At 44.9% G+C, this 18697-nt stretch overlaps 1 protein-coding gene across 1 annotated transcript; it reads right to left on the reverse strand.

Annotated features, from left to right (window-relative positions):
• Positions 1-4952: 4952 nt before the first annotated feature.
• oip5 (opa interacting protein 5) lies at positions 4953-18635 on the reverse strand. Its single transcript, XM_084144195.1, has 5 exons — positions 18446-18635; positions 6735-6801; positions 5964-6086; positions 5755-5836; positions 4953-5443 (listed from the first exon to the last, which is right to left on the reverse strand). The coding sequence occupies exons 1-5, from the start codon at positions 18627-18629 to the stop codon at positions 5345-5347; spliced, it is 555 nt and encodes a 184-aa protein (XP_084000321.1). The 5' UTR covers positions 18630-18635; the 3' UTR covers positions 4953-5344.
• Between the last annotated feature and the right edge of the window lie 62 nt (positions 18636-18697).

The following is an 18697-nucleotide window of genomic DNA, read 5'->3' on the forward strand; positions in this document are numbered from 1 at the left end:
TCCACCACTCCTTATAGCCAACAATGATGATAACTGTAAGGTCAGGGCCCGTATCCACAAAGGTCAGGGCCCGTATCCACAAAGGTCAGGGCCCGTATCCACAAAGGTCAGGGCCCGTATCCACAAAGGTCAGGGCCCGTATCCACAAAGGTCAGGGCCCGTATCCACAAAGGTCAGGGCCCGTATCCACAAAGGTCAGGGCCCGTATCCACAAAGGTCAGGGCCCGTATCCACAAAGGTCAGGGCCCGTATCCACAAAGGTCAGGGCCCGTATCCACAAAGGTCAGGGCCCGTATCCACAAAGGTCAGGGCCCGTATCCACAAAGGTCAGGGCCCGTATCCACAAAGGTCAGGGCCCCGTATCCACAAAGGTCAGGGCCCGTATCCACAAAGGTCAGGGCCCGTATCCACAAAGGTCAGGGCCCGTATCCACAAAGGTCAGGGCCCGTATCCACAAAGGTCAGGGCCCGTATCCACAAAGGTCAGGGCCCGTATCCACAAAGGTCAGGGGCCCGTATCCACAAAGGTCAGGGGCCCGTATCCACAAAGGTCAGGGGCCCGTATCCACAAAGGTCAGGGCCCGTATCCACAAAGGTCAGGGGCCCGTATCCACAAAGGTCAGGGGCCCGTATCCACAAAGGTCAGGGCCCGTATCCACAAAGGTCAGGGCCCGTATCCACAAAGGTCAGGGCCCGTATCCACAAAGGTCAGGGCCCGTATCCACAAAGGTCAGGGCCCCGTATCCACAAAGGTCAGGGCCCCGTATCCACAAAGGTCAGGGGCCCGTATCCACAAAGGTCAGGGCCCGTATCCACAAAGGTCAGGGCCCGTATCCACAAAGGTCAGGGCCCGTATCCACAAAGGTCAGGGCCCGTATCCACAAAGGTCAGGGCCCGTATCCACAAAGGTCAGGGCCCGTATCCACAAAGGTCAGGGCCCGTATCCACAAAGGTCAGGGGCCCGTATCCACAAAGCGTCTCAAAGTAGGAGTGCTGATCAAGCATCAGTTTAGACTTTTGGATCATAATGAATAAGATTGTATAGACAGATCCTAGATAGATCCTAGACAGATCCTAGACAGATCCTAGACAGATCCTAGACAGATCCTAGACAGATCCTAGATCACCACTCCTTGTGGCCAATAATGATGATATCTGTAAAGTTTGATCCTATTCCTTTCATAACTAGGGGTCAAACAGGAATTGTGTAGTTTTACTGCCCAGTTTGCCCCCTGCTCTACTGCTGTCTGAACAAAGGCAATTTACCATTTATAATGAATTTATCTAGGTATAGACCTAGATGTACTGGGATCAGTGGTTTGTTGTTTTTCTGAATGCCCTATCTCCAACCTTCACAAATGGAGTAGAACTTAGAAGACATTGCAAACTGTAGTAAAGATCTTGTGTAGCTGCCTAGTCTCGCATGCCAGACATTACAGAGTCAAGTTTGTCTAAATATTATGCAATATTCTGAGACACTTGTCTGGCTGTGTGAGATTTTAGATTAATAGCCCCCCTCGTGACAGTTGGTCTATGGTTGAAAGATGGAAATATCGCTCTACCTCATTGATATGTTTCGCACCGTGACAGTTGGTGCTTTTCTACATGATAGAACAGGGTCGAGACCAACAGCAGAACTCTAATCCTGGGACGTGATTAACATGCGTTCCCTTAGACTTCACGTCATTGGGCTCCCGAGGGGCGCAGCGGTCTAAGGCACTGCATCTCAGTGCTTGAGGCGTCACTACAGACCCCCCCCTGGTTCGATTCCAGGCTGTATCACAACCGGCCGTGATTGGGAGTCCCATAGGGCGGCGCACAATTGGCCCAGCGTCGTCCGGGTTTGGCCGGTGTAGGCCTTCATTGTAAATAAGAATTTGTTCTTAACTGACTTGCCTGGTTAAATAAAGGTTAAATAAAAAATAAAATAAATATGAAGTACGTACCATAAAACATACTGTACCAAAATTCACAGGACACGATTTATACTCCCCCCCCCCCCCCCCCCCCCTCCCCCTTTCCAGAATTATTTCGATAACCTTATCAGAGGGTGTGTGAATGGTACAGACCATGTCTGTGTCCTCTCTCCTTACCTAGCTGTCTGTCTCCTCTCTCCTTACCTAGCTGTCTGTCTCCTCTCTCCTCACCGAGCTGTCTGTCTCCTCTCTCCTTACCTAGCTGTCTGTCTCCTCTCTCCTCACCGAGCTGTCTGTCTCCTCTCTCCTCACCGAGCTGTCTGTCTCCTCTCTCCTCACCGAGTTAGGTCCAGTCAGTGTGTGTTGTGCCCCAGTTAACGTTTTGATTTGATTTGATTATGACCTGTTTTGGTTGCAACATTTGTGTTCCGCCACACTTCCTTCCGGGATAATGTGCAATATGGTATCTCATTACCTGTCATGTTTATCTAATATGTATATTGTATGAACAAGTGACAAGTTGTTTTGAAAACAACAAAATCACCAACGTCTTCCATTTAAGGTCTTCATATGCATTAGCTTTTATATAGAGGGATTGTGGTGCCAAGGTTATAACTAGCTGTGCATGAAAGGTAGCTAGTGATGCTTGCTTACTATGGGATGTAGAGAGGGTTGTGGGTTCGATTCCCACGGGGGGCCAGTATGAAAAAAATAAAATAATAATGTAAGTCACTCTGGATAAGAGCGTCTGCTAAAATGTAAATGTAAAATGTACTAATGAGAATTCTAGAGAAATTGATTTCTATAAACAGACAGAACGTGTTTGGCTACTAACTGGGAGATTTGAATTGTTAATATCTATTCAGACCCGAGATGATGTATAATTATATAATATCTATTCTAAACTATATGCGTTCTATATAATTAACACTTAAGAATCGACATCGTTGTCAGTAGTCATTGACCAATAAAATAGTCTGTAAAAGCAGAATACTGTAATGTACCGGTAGAGTGATACCTCAGTCTGGAATGCAAACCGTTTTTTTTTTTGTTCAGAATATAGTAAAAAGCAAGTATTTGATTAGACATTTTTTTTAAGCAATAACAATTCTGCATGATTTGTGTATTTTGAGGGTATTTTATCTATTGTAATCTGTTTTTTAAAGGAATTTTTAGGATATTAGTAGCTATAATCAACGTTTTGGGAAGAGTATTGAATATACTCTGCTTTAGAATACAGTATGTTCCAAGTAAGAACGTTTTGGGACTCTGCTTTAGAATACAGTATGTTCCAAGTAAGAACGTTTTGGGACTCTGCTTTAGAATACAGTATGTTCCAAGTAAGAACGTTTTGGGACTCTACTTTAGAATACAGTATGTTCCAAGTAAGAACGTTTTGGGACTCTGCTTTAGAATAGAGTATGTTCCAAGTAAGAACGTTTTGGGACTCTGCTTTAGAATACAGTATGTTCCAAGTAAGAACGTTTTGGGACTCTGCTTTAGAATACAGTATGTTCCAAGTAAGAACGTTTTGGGACTCTGCTTTAGAATACAGTATGTTCCAAGTAAGAACGTTTTGGGACTCTGCTTTAGAATACAGTATGTTCCAAGTAAGAACGTTTTGGGACTCTGCTTTAGAATACAGTATGTTCCAAGTAAGAACGTTTTGGGACTCTGCTTTAGAATACAGTATGTTCCAAGTAAGAACGTTTTGGGACTCTGCTTTAGAATACAGTATGTTCCAAGTAAGAACGTTTTGGGACTCTGCTTTAGAATACAGTATGTTCCAAGTAAGAACCACCCAACCGGACATAAAGGTACCACATTGAAAACAAAATGCTGAATTTTTGGATTGGCAAAACAGTCTGTATTCTGGGGAAACTCTGTTCTGGCTTGCATCCTAAACGGGACCAGTGCTCTACTTTTGGGCTCTGGGAGAAAGAAAAAAAAAAGTAGTGCACTTTTTATACGGAATAGGGTGCCATTTGTCAGATTCATACAATAGCGTTTTTAGTTGGCCTATTTTAATGCCTTGTTTTACATTCTGTTTCCTTGTTCCACCATTGTCCAGATCAAACTATCATGTATGTATGTATACATGGGGATTATACCTCCTGTCCTGATAACTGAAAGCAATAGATGCCTCAAGGAGAACACTGTAAAGCATTTATCACTACCTGTCTTGAATACTGTGTTCTAAAACTCATTTTAATGCTACATAATGTGGCGATGGTCAGGATCAGAAGATTTTTTAGAATCTGTCATTTTAAACGGCATGAATGTGTGAAAAGATTATGCATGATTAAAGTAAAAGTAATACATTTTGTATTGCATGCAATAATCGACTTTAATTTGTGTTGCTCAATAGAGCTATGCTTCTGGATAAGAGCGTCTGCTAAATGACGTAAATGTAAAATGTACTGAAAGGTTGATATTGTACCTCCTATGATATAAGTTGTCTTGACATGTCTTGAATAACAGGGATGGTTGTTGACATTTACAGTGAGCACATTGTAACCACCTGTTCTCCTGTTCTGATCCAGATTACTTTTGATGTACAATGTTAATTATAGTACAAACAGACGGGATTTCAGGCCATTATTTATTTCACACCGTTATGGCAGAAAGACTGTATTGATCAACTCGTAAACAACCGAATGAGTGTACTGTGCTTTGTGGTTTAACTATGCACTCCAGAGAGAGGACGCCCTGGGCATGCTAGAACAAGCCTCTTTTTTTCTGGTTTGGTATTTAACTGAAGAATCTGCAATAAAAAAAAAAAAGCAGCATGGTGCCAATAGCACGAACGACCGGACTGGTTTCAGTGCGTGATTGCAACTTCCTCTTCGTCCAAATCTCGTAAAAGGTGAAGTCTGAACTCTTCAGTGCACAGATAAAGGGAAAAGTGTGTCTGTCCTTAGTCCCTGGGCAAGAGATGTCAACCGACACTCCAGGATAGCAAACATTCATTGATTATAGCGCAGGGCTTTACAAAGATGCAACATGGTCATAGAAGTATGCAATTGAGACGTTTATTGGTTTACATAAGTTTTAATATCTGAACACACACACACACAAGGTGCCATGTCACATTAGTAAACATTTATAAAGTATAGTTTAGCATAAACTGAGGGAAACACATTGAACAGTAGAATACGAGGTAGCTACTTTTGAACATTATCTCAAGGAGGGAACTCCCATTTTCACTCTAAAATTGTCAATTTTGGTGGAACAGCACACCCACACATAGGAACGTCCTCTTATTTAGTCAAATTATTCTGAGCTGTTTTTTGGCATGATGGCACAACCAGAGTGGTAACCAGGCTACAAAAAGGCACTTCAAAAACAGAGAACACGGAACAAGAGAATAAAGTCCAGTTGATGGAGGGTTGTCAAACAGAACAGGCTGGTCGTGTGGGATCAGCTTGACTACTGGACAGACGAGGTCGCGTCATTCGTGCGGGTGTCGTCCATCACGGCTGACACATTGTCAAGGTTACTTTCCACTTCCTGGATCAGTTGCGTCAGCTGGCAGGAAGAACGGACGAGACAGGGCCAGGGTTGGGGTCAATTTGAATCGCAGGCAGTTAATTCAGGAAGTTATTATGATTTTCAGTTTATTGAGATTATCTTTTTTTTTCCTTCTCCCCAATTACAGAATTGAAATTGCAGTTTTATTTCCTGAATTGACCCCAACCCTGAAGGAAATATTTCACTGGAATTAGCATTAGTTCAATATAGCATTCATGGCTAGAGGCTAAACATGATTTGACTACTATCGTGGAAATATGATGGGTGTCAACGTGCAGAGTAAAGAAGAACGCAAGTTGTCTTCTTACCTCACTTATACCTTCTCCTAGTGGTGTTACACCAAAGTTGAGTGTAGAGGCTTTCACCATTTGGCCACTGCTGAAAATGTAACTAAACAGGGTGGGGGGAAGAAATAAACATCTATTCTGACAGCTATCCCTGTCATATGGCAGGTAAACCAACGATGACTAGCGTTGGTAACAAAAAAAAAAAAAAGGTAACCGTGCTTCCTACTTACCAGTACATTTTGTCTTTCTTGAGGAGAAAGAGGTTGCGCAGAGCAGACAGGTGCTGTGGTGTTGAGTGGAGGACAACCCCCATGCGACAGACACAGCCGGAGCAACGGAGAGTGTTGTACACACTAACATGGGGGGGGGGGGGGAAAGGGTTTGATGACATCTGAAATATCTTCTGGACGGGGCCACACACACACACACACAGTTTACAAAACATTAAGAACTCCTGCTCTTTCCATGACAGGCTGACCAGGTGAACGATATGATCCCTTATTGATGTCACTTGTTAAATCCTCTTCAAAATCAGTGTTGATGAAGGGGAGGAGACAGGTTAAATAAGGATTGTTAAGCCTTGAGACATGGATTGTGTGTGTGTGACATTCAGAGGGTGAATGGGCAAGACAAAATATTTAAGTGCCTTTGAACGGGGTATGGTAGTAGGAGCCAGGCGCACCGGTTTGTGTCAAGAACTGCAACGCTGCTGGGTTTTTCCACACTCAACAGTTTCCCGGGTGTCTCAAGAATGGTCCACCACCCAAAGGACATCCAGCCAACTTGACACAACTGTGGGAATGCATTGGAGTCGACATGGTGCCAGCATCCCTGTGGAATGGTTTTGACACCTTGTAGACTCCATCCCCTGACGAATTGAGGCTGTTCTGAGGGCCAAAAGGGTGGTGGGGGGGGGGGTGCAACTCAATATTAGGAAGGTGTTCCTAATGTTTGGTATACTCGGTGTGTATTTGTAGTAAAACATTGCACATTGATCATACCATGCACCGAACCGACCATCCAAGCTCCACTCCCGTTCACCATTGATGGTCACATCTTGGGTTACCTCTGAAAAGAGATGACATCATTACAAAAGCTTTATCCCAAGTGCATCCCATCCTCTATCCATACTGCCTCTGCCAAGAGGTCGGGACTTTAATGGCACAGGTCAGGATGTAACCACAGGGTTACTGGTTCAAGCCCCAGTGCCCACTCAAGCCATTTCATCTAAAATCGCTACATTGGTGGCAAAGGTAGGATTATCCATGAGGTCTCAGGCTGTTGATGAAATGTGTTTATGTTCAAATTGATGGGGTTTGTGTGCTCCTCTTCACGACCAATGATGTATATAAACCCTGTATTGCTGATGCTATTTATTGGCCATTGAGAGGCTTTGAAGCCACCGGTCGGCCATATTGGAACTCCCCAGTAGGAGCAGTCCTCCATAGGTATGAATGGAATTCTACAGTATTTCAATTAAAATGTTTGAAGGACAAAATGACATGTATTTAAGTATTTTTGCTGATAAAAAAAAAAAAAAATTGTGACCGCGCTACAGATGGCCGTATCGGTCCGCTAATACAGGACTAGTAAAGTCCCATTCATTACTTTCGTGATTTTATTTGGATTTTCTATCCGATTTTTCTGGGAGCGCTCCAGCACCGTCAGCACCCGTACTTCCTCACCTCATTTTCTAACTTTGCTACGGGCACAGCCAAACAATGGAAGTCATGGATTCGACTTCTGCTTTTACTTCCCGCGGCAAACTTGCCACAGTAAATTATTTGAAGGAGTCAAAGTCAAGTAAACAAGTAGGAAGTGTAATTTTATATTAATATAAATTCAAGTTCGCTAACGTTAGCTAGACCTACTAGTAGGCTAGTTCCGTTGTGATAATAACGTTAGTTGTGTTCGTGTCCAGTGGCGTGTATTCATGGATGCCAAATATTTAGTGTCTTATGTATTTCATAATTGTCATTCATTTCGCAAGAGCCTGAACGTATCCCACTGCAGAAAGCATCCGAGCAAGCGAAACAGCGCCCCCTCTGTCTCTGTATTTGTAGGCCATCTATCTGATGCTGTCTGGTCCAAAGGAGTGAAATTGTTTGCGCCCGTAGCGTTGAATGCAAGGGAAGCCAGCGAGCATTTGGCCTCGCTTGATAAAAAGAAAAGTATAAAATAATAGCCAATCAGCTTTGAGCTAAACTGTGAATGGTCCTGATGCACTAAAAAAAGTGTCAAGGGAAGCCAGTTTGGATTTAGCTTCACTCCTATCAAATTGCGTCAAGAGCATACCTCATTGACAGATTTTTTTTATTGGCCCTTTCCTAAATTAGCCATGGATGGAGATGGGGATTTGGACTTGTGGTTTTACTTAATTATCTGTACTGGCCAATGATTATAATGGCGCTCCTGATCCAACCATTAATGAATCCATTGTGCCCCTGGACTGAGAGGATGGTAGTTCAATATACTGTATAACTAGATGTACAGGGCTAATGCTTGCTAGCTAACATTGCCCATGAAAGGAAGTTAGGCTAGCGAGCAAGAATTTTAGCCAGGTTGCCTAGGACAACAAAAAATAAATGCGTGTACTGTATGACAGAGTCGTAGACCGTTTCGTCAACAAGAAAGAGAGGAGGATGGCGTTTCTCTACAAGTAGGGTGAGTCGACATTTTTTTCTACTTGAATGAACCTACGCGCACACACAAATCAAAACCATGGACAGCCACATCATATTTAGCTTACGTTGATTGGACTAAATAGTTTTTGTTCTCTTTTAGTTGTCACTGTACATCTTATTTGAAGTTGTAATGGGGCAGGAATAGTGGCGGCAGCTCCTGTTTTCTCTGCGACCTGCGGTAACTCTCCGTGGTTCTAAAATCAATAGTTGTCCAGTGGTCTGAAAACATGAACTTGCTTGACCATGCTGTAGGTCACGTAACTGTTTGTTACATGCAATAAGGCCTACGCTTCATGTACATTTACATTTACATTTTAGTCATTTAGCAGACGCTCTTATCCAGAGCGACTTACAGGAGCAATTAGGGTTAAGTGCCTTGCTCAAGGGCACATTTACGTCATTTAGCAGACGCTCTTATCCAGAGCGACTACAAATTGGTGCATTCACCCTATAGCCAGTGGGATAACCACTTTACAATTATACTTTTTTTTTTTTTTTGGGGGGGGGGGGGGGGGGGGGGGGGGTAGAAGGATTACTTTATCCTATCCCAGGTATTCCTTAAAGAGGTGGGGTTTCAAATGTCTCCGGAAGGTGGTGAGTGACTCCGCTGTCCTGGCGTCGTGAGGGAGATTGTTCCACCATTGGGGTGCCAGAGCAGCGAACAGCTTTGACTGGGCTGAGCAGGAACTATGCTTCCGCAGAGGAAGGGGAGCCAGCAGGCCAGAGGTGGATGAACGCAATGCCCTCGCCTGGGTGTAGGGACTGATCAGAGCCTGAAGGTACGGAGGTGCCGTTCCCCTCACTGCTCCATAGGCAAGCACCATGGTCTTGTAACGGATGCGAGCTTCAACTGGAAGCCAGTGGAGTGTGCGGAGGAGGGGGGTGACGTGAGAGAACTTGGGAAGGTTGAACACCAGACGGGCTGCGGCATTCTGGATGAGTTGTAGGGGTTTAATGGCACAGGCAGGGAGCCCAGCCAACAGCGAGTTGCAGTAATCCAGACGGGAGATGACAAGTGCCTGGATTAGGACCTGTGCCGCTTCCTGTGTAAGGCAGGGTCGTACTCTCCGAATGTTGTAGAGCATGAACCTGCAGGATCGGGTCACCGCCTTGATGTTGGCGGAGAACGACAGGGTGTTGTCCAGGGTCACGCCAAGGCTCTTCGCACTCTGGGAGGAGGACACAACGGAGTTGTCAACCGTGATGGCGAGATCATGGAACGGGCAGTCCTTCCCCGGGAGGAAGAGCAGCTCCGTCTTGCCAGGGTTCAGCTTGAGGTGGTGATCCGTCATCCATACTGATATGTCGGCCAGACATGCAGAGATGCGATTCGCCACCTGGTTATCAGAAGGGGGAAATGTACCTCACCAGATAGCGGTTGCTCTCCGGTTTTGTGATGAAACAAAAAGGTGTGTCTTCTTATCGTCTCGGCCTTTAGGCCTATATATCACAGTCGCAAGGCACATGAACTAACAGGTTATAGAGCAAACAACGCAATTATCACGACACATAAACTACATGACCATAAGTATGTGGACACCTGGTCGTCCAACATCTCATTCCAAAGTCGTGGGCATTAATATGGAGTTGGTCCTCCCTTTGCAGCTATAACAGCCTCCACTCTTCTGGGAAGGCTTTCCACTTTTTTTATTTTTTATTTTTTTTATTTCACCTTTATTTAACCAGGTAAGCCAGTTGAGAACAGGTTCTCATTTACAACTGCGACCTGGCCAAGATAAAGCAAAGCAGTGCAATAAAAACAACACAGAGTTACATATGGGGTAAAAAAACATAAAGTCAAAAATACAACAGAAAATATATATATACAGTGTGTGCAAATGTAGCAAGTTATGGAGGTAAGGCAATAAATAGGCCATAGTGCAAAATAATTACAATAGTATTAACACTGGAATGCTAGATGTGCAAGAGATTATGTGCAAATAGAGATACTGGGGTGCAAAAGAGCAAAATAAATAACAATATAGGGATGAGGTAGTTGGGTGGGCTAATTTCAGATGGGCTGTGTACAGGTGCAGTGATCGGTAAGGTGCTCTGACAACTGATGCTTAAAGTTATTGAGTCTCCAGCTTCAGAGATTTTTGCAATTCGTTCCAGTCATTGGCAGCAGAGAACTGGAAGGAATGGCGGCCAAAGGAGGTGTTGGCTTTGGGAATGACCAGTGAGATATACCTGCTGGAGCGCAGACTACGGGTGGGTGCTGCTATGGTGACCAATGAGCTATAAGATAAGGCGGGGATTTGCCTAGCAGTGATTTATAGATGGCCTGGAGCCAGTGGGTTTGACGACGAACATGTAGTGAGGACCAGCCAACAAGAGCGTACAGGTCACAGTGGTGGGTAGTGTATGGGGCTTTGGAGACAAAACGGATGGCACTGTGATAGACTACATCCAATTTGCTGAGTAGAGTGTTGGAGGCTATTTTGTAAATGACATCGCCGAAGTCAAGGATCGGTAGGATAGTCAGTTTTACGAGGGCATGTTTGGCAGCATGAGTGAAGGAGGCTTTGTTGCGAAATAGGAAGCCGATTCTAGATTTAACTTTGGATTGGAGATTCTTTATGCGAGTCTGGAAGTTGAGTTTACAGTCTAACCAGACACCTAGGTATTTGTAGTTGTCCACATACTCTAGGTCAGACCCGTCGAGAGTGGTGATTCTAGTCGGGTGGGCGGGTGCCAGCAGCGTTCGATTGAAAAGCATGCATTTAGTTTTACTAGTGTTTAAGAGCAGTTGGAGGCTACTGAAGGATTGTTGTATGGCATTGAAGCTCGTTTGGAGGTTTGTTAACACAGTGTCCAATGAAGGGCCAGATGTATACAAAATGGTGTCGTCTGCGTAGAGGTGGATCTGAGAGTCACCAGCAGCAAGAGCGACATCATTGATATACACGGAGAAAAGTGTCGGCCCAAGAATTGAACCCTGTGGCACCCCCATAGAGACTGCCATAGGTCCAGACAACAGGCCCTCCGATTTGACACACTGAACTCTATCTGAGAAGTAGTTGGTGAACCAGGCGAGGCAGTCATTTGAGAAACCAAGGCTATTTAGTCTGCCAATAAGAATGCGGTGGTTGACAGAGTCGAAAGCCTTGGCCAGGTCGATGAAGACGGCTGCACAGTACTGTCTATTATCAATCGCGGTTATAATATCGTTTATGACCTTGAGCGTGGCTGAAGTGCACCCGTGACCAGCTCGGAAACCGGATTGCATAGCGGAGAAGGTACGGTGGTATTCGAAATGGTCGGTGATCTGTTTGTTAACTTGGCTTTCAAATACTTTCGAAAGGCAGGGCAGGATGGATATAGGTCTGTAGCAGTTTGGATCTAGAGTGTCACCCCCTTTGAAGAGGGGGATGACCGCGGCAGCTTTCCAATCTCTGGGGATCTCAGACGTTATGAAAGAGAGGTTGAACAGACAAGTAATAGGGGTTGCGACAATTTCGGCGGCTAGTTTTAGAAAGAAAGGGTCCAGATTGTCTAGCCCAGCTGATTTGTAGGGGTCCAGATTTTGCAGCGCTTTCAAAACATCAGCTGTCTGAATTTGTGTGAAGGAGAAGCGGGGGGGGCATGGGCAAGTTGCAGCAGAGGGTGCAGAGTTGGTGGCCGGGTTAGTGGTAGCCAGATGGAAAGCATGGCCAGCTGTAGCAAAATGCTTGTTGAAATTCTCGATTATTGTAGATTTATCGGTGGTGATAGTGTTTCCTAGCCTCAGTGCAGTGGGCAGCTGGGAGGAAGTGCTCTTATTCTCCATGGACTTTACAGTGTCCCAAAACTTTTTGGAGTTAGTGCTACAGGATGCAAATTTCTGTATGAAAAAGTTAGCCTTTGCTTTCCTGACTGCTTGTGTATATTGGTTCCTAACTTCCCTGAAAAGTTGCATATCGCGGGGGCTATTTGATGCTAATGCTGTACGCCACAGGATGTTTTTGTGCTGGTCAAGGGCAGTCAAGTCTGAGGAGAACCAGGGGCTATATCGGTTCTTAGTTCTGTATTTTTTGAATGGGGCATGTTTATTTAAGATTGAGAGGAAATTACTTTTAAGGAACAACCAGGCATCCTCTACTGACGGAATGAGATCTATATCCATCCAGGATACCTGGGCCAGGTCAATTAGGAAGGCATGCTCGCTAAAGTGTTTTAGGGAGCGTTTGACAGTGATGAGGGGTGGTCGTTTGACCGCGGACCCGTTATGGACGCAGGCAATAAGGCAGTGATCGCTGAGATCCTGGTTGAAGACAGCTGAGGTGTATTTAGAGGGTATGTTAGTCAGGATGATATCTATGAGGGTACCCATGTTTACGGATTTAGGGTTGTACCTGGTAGGTTCGTTGATAATTTGCGTGAGGTTGAGGGCATCTAGCTTGGATTGTAGGATGGCTGGGGTATTAAGCATATCCCAATTTAGGTCACCAAGCAGTACAAACTCTGAGGATAAATGGGGGGCAATCAATTCACATATGGTGTCCAGGGCACAGCTGGGGGCTGAGGGGGGTCTGTAGCAAGCGGCAACAGTGAGAGACTTATTTCTGGAAAGGTGGATTTTTAGAAGTAGAAGCTCAAACTGTTTGGGCACAGACCTGGATAGTATGATAGAGCTCTGCAGGCTAACTCCACCCCCTTTGGCAGTTCTATCTAGACGGAAAATGTTATAGTTGGGGATGGAAATTTCAGAATTTTTGGTGGCCTTCCTGAGCCAGGATTCAGACACTGCTAGAACATCAGGGTTGGCAGAGTGTGCTAACGCAGTGAATAACTCAAACTTAGGAAGTAGACTTCTGATATTTATGTGCAAGAAACCAAGACTTTTGCGATTACAGAAGTCATCGAATGATAGCGCCTGGGGAGTAGGAGTGATACTGAGGGCTGCAGGGCCTGGGTTAGCCTCTACATCACCAGAGGAACAGAGGAGGACTAGAATAAGGATACGGCTAAAGGCTTTAAGAACTGGTCTTCTAGTGCGTTGGGTACATAGAATAAAGGGGGCAGATTTCCGGGTGTTATAGAAAAGATTCAGGGCATTATGTACAGACAAGGATATGGAAGGATATGAGTAAAGTGGAGGTAAACCTAAGCGTTGGGTAACAATGAAAGAGATAGCATCGCTGGAGGCATCAATTGAGTTGGTCTCCGCGTGTATAGGGGGAGGGGCAAAGGAGCTATCTAAGGCAGGTTTAGCTAGGCTGGGGGGTCTACAGTGATATAGTAAAATTAGAAATAACCGAAACAACAATAAACTAACCATGTTTGGGCTGAGGCTAAACATAAACAGCATGTAGTACCGTAAAAAGGAACAGTCCAGCAGATATCAGCTGTATAGCTGAGTTATCATAAGGTCCGGTGGTGAAGTACTAGTGAGTAAGAGGCCACGGCTAGCGTGTGCTAGCGGGCCAGGGCTAGCAGATGGATGGAATCTTCGTGGTTAACGTCGTAACCACATCAGACGATTTCGTCGGCAGACCAGTCGTGTAGGATCGGCGGGGCTCCGTGTCAACACTAGGTGGTCCCGTCCGGTTGACAGAGAGGTAGATAGCCGGGAGATGGGCCTAGCTCAGGATGATTAGCCAGACCACAGCGTCCATTTTGTTGTAGCTAGCTGATAGCGATGAATCCGGAGTTAAAGGTCCAGTGATTCAGTGATTCCGGCGGAAAAACTGATATGTTCTGAGTCGATAACGCGCTGTGCAGACTGGCCGAATATCCGGTGATTAATGTCCAGTGATTAAAATTAATCCCGCAGAAAAAATCCAATGTTCTGGGTGAAATACCGCTAGCTGAGGCTAATAGCAAGTAGCTAGTTAGCTGGCTAGCTGGCTAGCTAGTTTCAACTGGAGATTCTAGATTCTAGATAAAGGTAAGTCAATAATAGAATCCGTTCCACATTGAGTGAGGCGGGTTGCAGGAAAGTCTATTTTGTAGAAGGATGAAAAGTCTGATATGGAAATATGTACGAAAAATACAGAAAAATAGGGTATTTACAGGCTATTTACAGACACACGACAAAAACAGGACTGCACTACTACGCCATCCACTAGATGTTGGAACATTGCTGCAGGGATTTGCTTCCATTCAGCCACAAGAGCATTAGTGAGGTCGGACACTGATGTTGGGCGATTAGGCCTGGCTCGCAGTCTGCGTTCCAATTCATCCCAAAGGTGTTCGATGGGGTTGAGGTCAGGGCTCTGTGCAGGCCAGTCAAGTTCTTCCATACCTATCTCGACAAACCATTTCTGTATGAACCTCGCTTTGTGCACGGGGGTATTGTCATGCTGAAACAGGAAAAGGCCTTCCCCAAACTGTTGCCACAAAGTGGGAAGCACAGAATCATCTAGAATGTATGCTGTAGTGTTAAGATTTCCCTTCACTGAAACTAAGGGGCCAAGCCCGAACCATGAAAAACAGCCCCAGACCATTATTCCTCCTCCACCAAACTTTACAGTTGTCACTATGCATTAGGGCAGGTAGCGTTCTCCTGGCATCCGCCAAACCCAGATTGGTCTGTCGGACTGCCAGATGGTGAAGCGTGATTCATCACTCCAGAGAACGCGTTTCCACTGCTCCAGAGTCCAATGGCGGCGAGCTTTACACCACTCCAGCCGACACTTGGCACTGCGCAGGGTGATCCTAGGCTTGTGTGCGGCTGCTCGGACATGGAAACCCATTTCATGAAGCTCCCGACGAACAGTTCTTGTACTGACGTTACTTCCAGAGGCAGTTTGGAACTCGGTAGTGAGTGTTGCAACCGAGGACAGACGATTTTTTATGCACTACATGCTTCAGTACTCGGCGGTCCCGTTCTGTGAGCTTGTGTGGCCTACCACTTCGATGCTGAGCCGTTGTTGCTCCTAGACGTTTCCACTTCACAATAACAGCACTTACAGTTGACCGGGGCAGATCTAGCAGGGCAGAAATTTGACGAACTGACTTGTTGGAAAGGTGGCATCCTATGACGGTGCCACGTTGAAAGTCACTGAGCTCTTCAGTAAGGCCATTCTACTGCCAATGTTTGTCTATGGAGATTGCATGGCGGTGTGCTCGATTTTATACACCTGTCAGCAATGGGTGTGGCTGAAATAGCCGAATCCACTAATTTGAAAGGGTGTCCACATACTTATGTATATATAGTGTAGGTTGTGATATGGCTTTTTTTTTTTTTTTTTATCTGGCTTCCCCAGTAATTTTACCCATAGTACATTTACATCATTTAGCAGTTGACACACTACTGGTTGTGTCAAGAGTTAACAGGCCTAGCTTTGCAGACAAGAAAAATAATTATATCTACAACACAGCGAGTACACAATATCAAGTGAGTACACAATGATTGTCCATGGGCTTTAAAATGCGGTGATGCAGGCTAATTTGAATAACCGCTCAAACATCCTGCTTCGTTTCATGCCGAAATAACTGAATAGGCCTACACTCTAGGCCTGATTTATACAACCATTTGGATCAGTTTGAGACGACAGTGCATTCGGAAAGTATTCAGACCCCTTCACTTTTTCCGCATTTGGTTACGGCGTTACTCTAAAATCGATTAAATTATGTTTTTTCCTCATCAAATCTCCACAATACCCCATAATGACAAAGCGAAAACAGGTTTTTAGAAATGTTTGCAAATTTATAAAAAATAAAAAACAGTAATACCACATAAGTATTCAGACCCTTTGCTATGAGACTTGAAATTGAGCTCAGATGTATCCTGTTTCCATTGATCATCTTTGAGATGTTTGTACAACTTGATTGGAGTCCACCTGTGGTAAATTCAATTGATTGGACATGATTTGGAAAGGCTCACACCGGTCTATATAAAAGGTCCCCTGTAGTCCCCTGTAGCTCAATTGGTAGAGCATGGCGCTTGCAATGCCAGGGTTGTGGGTTCGTTTCCCACGGGGGGCCAGTATGAAAATGTATGCACTCACTAACTGTAAGTCGCTCTGGACAAGCGCGTCTGCTAAATGACTAAAAATGTTGTTTTTTTTATGTAAAAAGAAATGTCCCACAGTTGACAGTGCATGAAAAAATAAAATTATGCACTCACTAACTGTAAAGTCGCTCTGGATAAGAGCGTCTGCTAAATGAATAAAATGTAATGTCAGAGAAAAAAACCAAGCCATGAGGTCGAAGGAATTGCCCGTAGAGCTCCGAAACAGGATTGTGTCAAGGCACAGATCTGGGGAAGGGTACCAAAAAATGTCTGCAGCATTGAAAGGCCAAGAACATAGTGGCCTCCATCATTCTTAAATGGAAGAAGTTTGGAACCACCAAGACTCTTCCTAGAGCTGGCCGCCCGGCCAAACTGAGCAATCAGGGGAGAAGGGCCTTGGTCAGGGAGGTGACCAAGAACCTGATGGTCACACTGACAGAGCTCAAGAGTTCCTCTGTGGAGATGGGAGAACCTTCCAGAAGGACAACCATCTCTGCAGCACTCCACCAAATCAGGCCTGTATGTTAGAGTGGCCAGACGGAAGCCACTCCTCAGTAAAAGGTACATAACAGCCCGCTTGGAGTTTGCCAAAAGGCACCTAAAGGACTCTCAGACCATGAGAAACAAGATTCTCTTGTCTGATGAAACCAAGATTGAACTCTTTGGCCTGAATGCCAAGTGTCACATCTGGAGGAAACCTGGCACCATTCCTACGGTGAAGCATGGTGATGGCAGCATCGTGTTGTGGGGATGCTTTTCAGCGGTAGGGACTGGGGAGACTAGTCAGGACCGAGGGAAAGATGAACGGAGCAAAGTACAGAGAGATCCTTGAGGAAAACCTGCTCCAGAGCGCTCAGGACCTCAGACTTGGCGAAGGTTCACCTTCCAACAGGAGAACAACCCTAAGCACACAGTCAAGACAACGCAGGAGTGGCTTTGAGACAAGTTTCTGAATGTCCTTGAGTGGCCCAGCCAGAGCCCGGACTTGAACCCGATCGAACATCTCTGTAGAGACCTGAAAATAGCTGTGCAGCGACGCTCCTCATCCAACCTTACAGACCTTGAGAGGATCTGCAGAGAAGAATGGGAGAAACTCCCCAAATACAGGTGTGCCAAGCTTGTAGCATCATACCCAAGAAAACTTGAGGCTGTAATCGCTGGTAAAGAAAGGTACATTAGCCGGCCACTCATATTATGTATTTTGTCAGGATGTAGCCCAGTGTTAAGATTGGACTATTGGAAAAGATGGGCTTCTCCTTTCCAACTACCCTGCCCGTTCTTAATGCTGTAGCCTATTTTACATCCAGCAAGCGTGCATCTCTCGTCTAATAGGCTAAAGAAAGTCGAAATAAGTGTCCAACAAGCTTTTGTAGTCTGGCTTTTCCTGGGCCTCTACAAGATTTAATTGGAATAGCCGTTGCAGTGGAGAGGCCAGGTGCGTAATTGCGCAACAGAACAAAGACAGACAGGCTCGACGTGTAGACTATAGCCTCAGTGAGAAGAGTATGCATATTAGGCCATAATTCACAAGCTCAATGTGATATTGTCCCTGGTTAGCAGCTCGAAAAGCTACCCTATTGTTTCAGTTATTTATTTAGGGACAAGAAATGTATCCTACCTAGGCTACAACCACACAATGTAATGATGAATGTTATTATTGTTATCAAGTGGGTACAAAACTTTAGTCTAGGCTGTAAACTGCAGTGAATAGCCTAAGTGATTTTGGCGTTTTGAATGTATATTCATTTCGAAATAACTGCATGCAGCCTGCCTGATTGGGCAACCATTTGGATCAGTTATGGGCTTTTTCACACGGCAGTTTAGCCTACAAGGTCCAGGCATATTAGCAGGCCAGTAATATCGTGTATTTTCTTCAGGATGTATCAGCTAGCAGAAAATGAAAATGAGGTGGATAACTTACAAAATATTTTGTTACACCGGTGAGGTAGTGCCAAGATGGCGGCACAGTGGCTTCAACACAGCGCCCCCAACAGTCATCTAGTGTGTATATAAGTCATTGGTCACGATTTCTTGTTAGCAAAAACATTGAACACCTAATTAGCTATCTAGATGCAATGAAGTAACTCACCAAGACAAATGAGAGAGTTGACGGATGTCGCCTCTCCACAGACCCCTCGGGAATCAGCCCACACGGTGTTGCATTGTCCACAATGGAAAGTCACTGGATTCTCGACGATGGATTGGTTCACTGACTCATTCTCCAGCTTTTGGTCATCTGTTTCGCAGGACAGAAATGACTCAAAATCATACATTTTTTAAATTTATTTTCTTTCAAATGTCACGTTGTTGTTCAACTTCAGTGATAACCGCTTCTGTTACT

This window comes from Coregonus lavaretus, assembly GCF_964263955.1.
Source record: "Coregonus lavaretus genome assembly, chromosome: 27".
Taxonomy (NCBI): Eukaryota; Metazoa; Chordata; class Actinopteri; order Salmoniformes; family Salmonidae; genus Coregonus; species Coregonus lavaretus.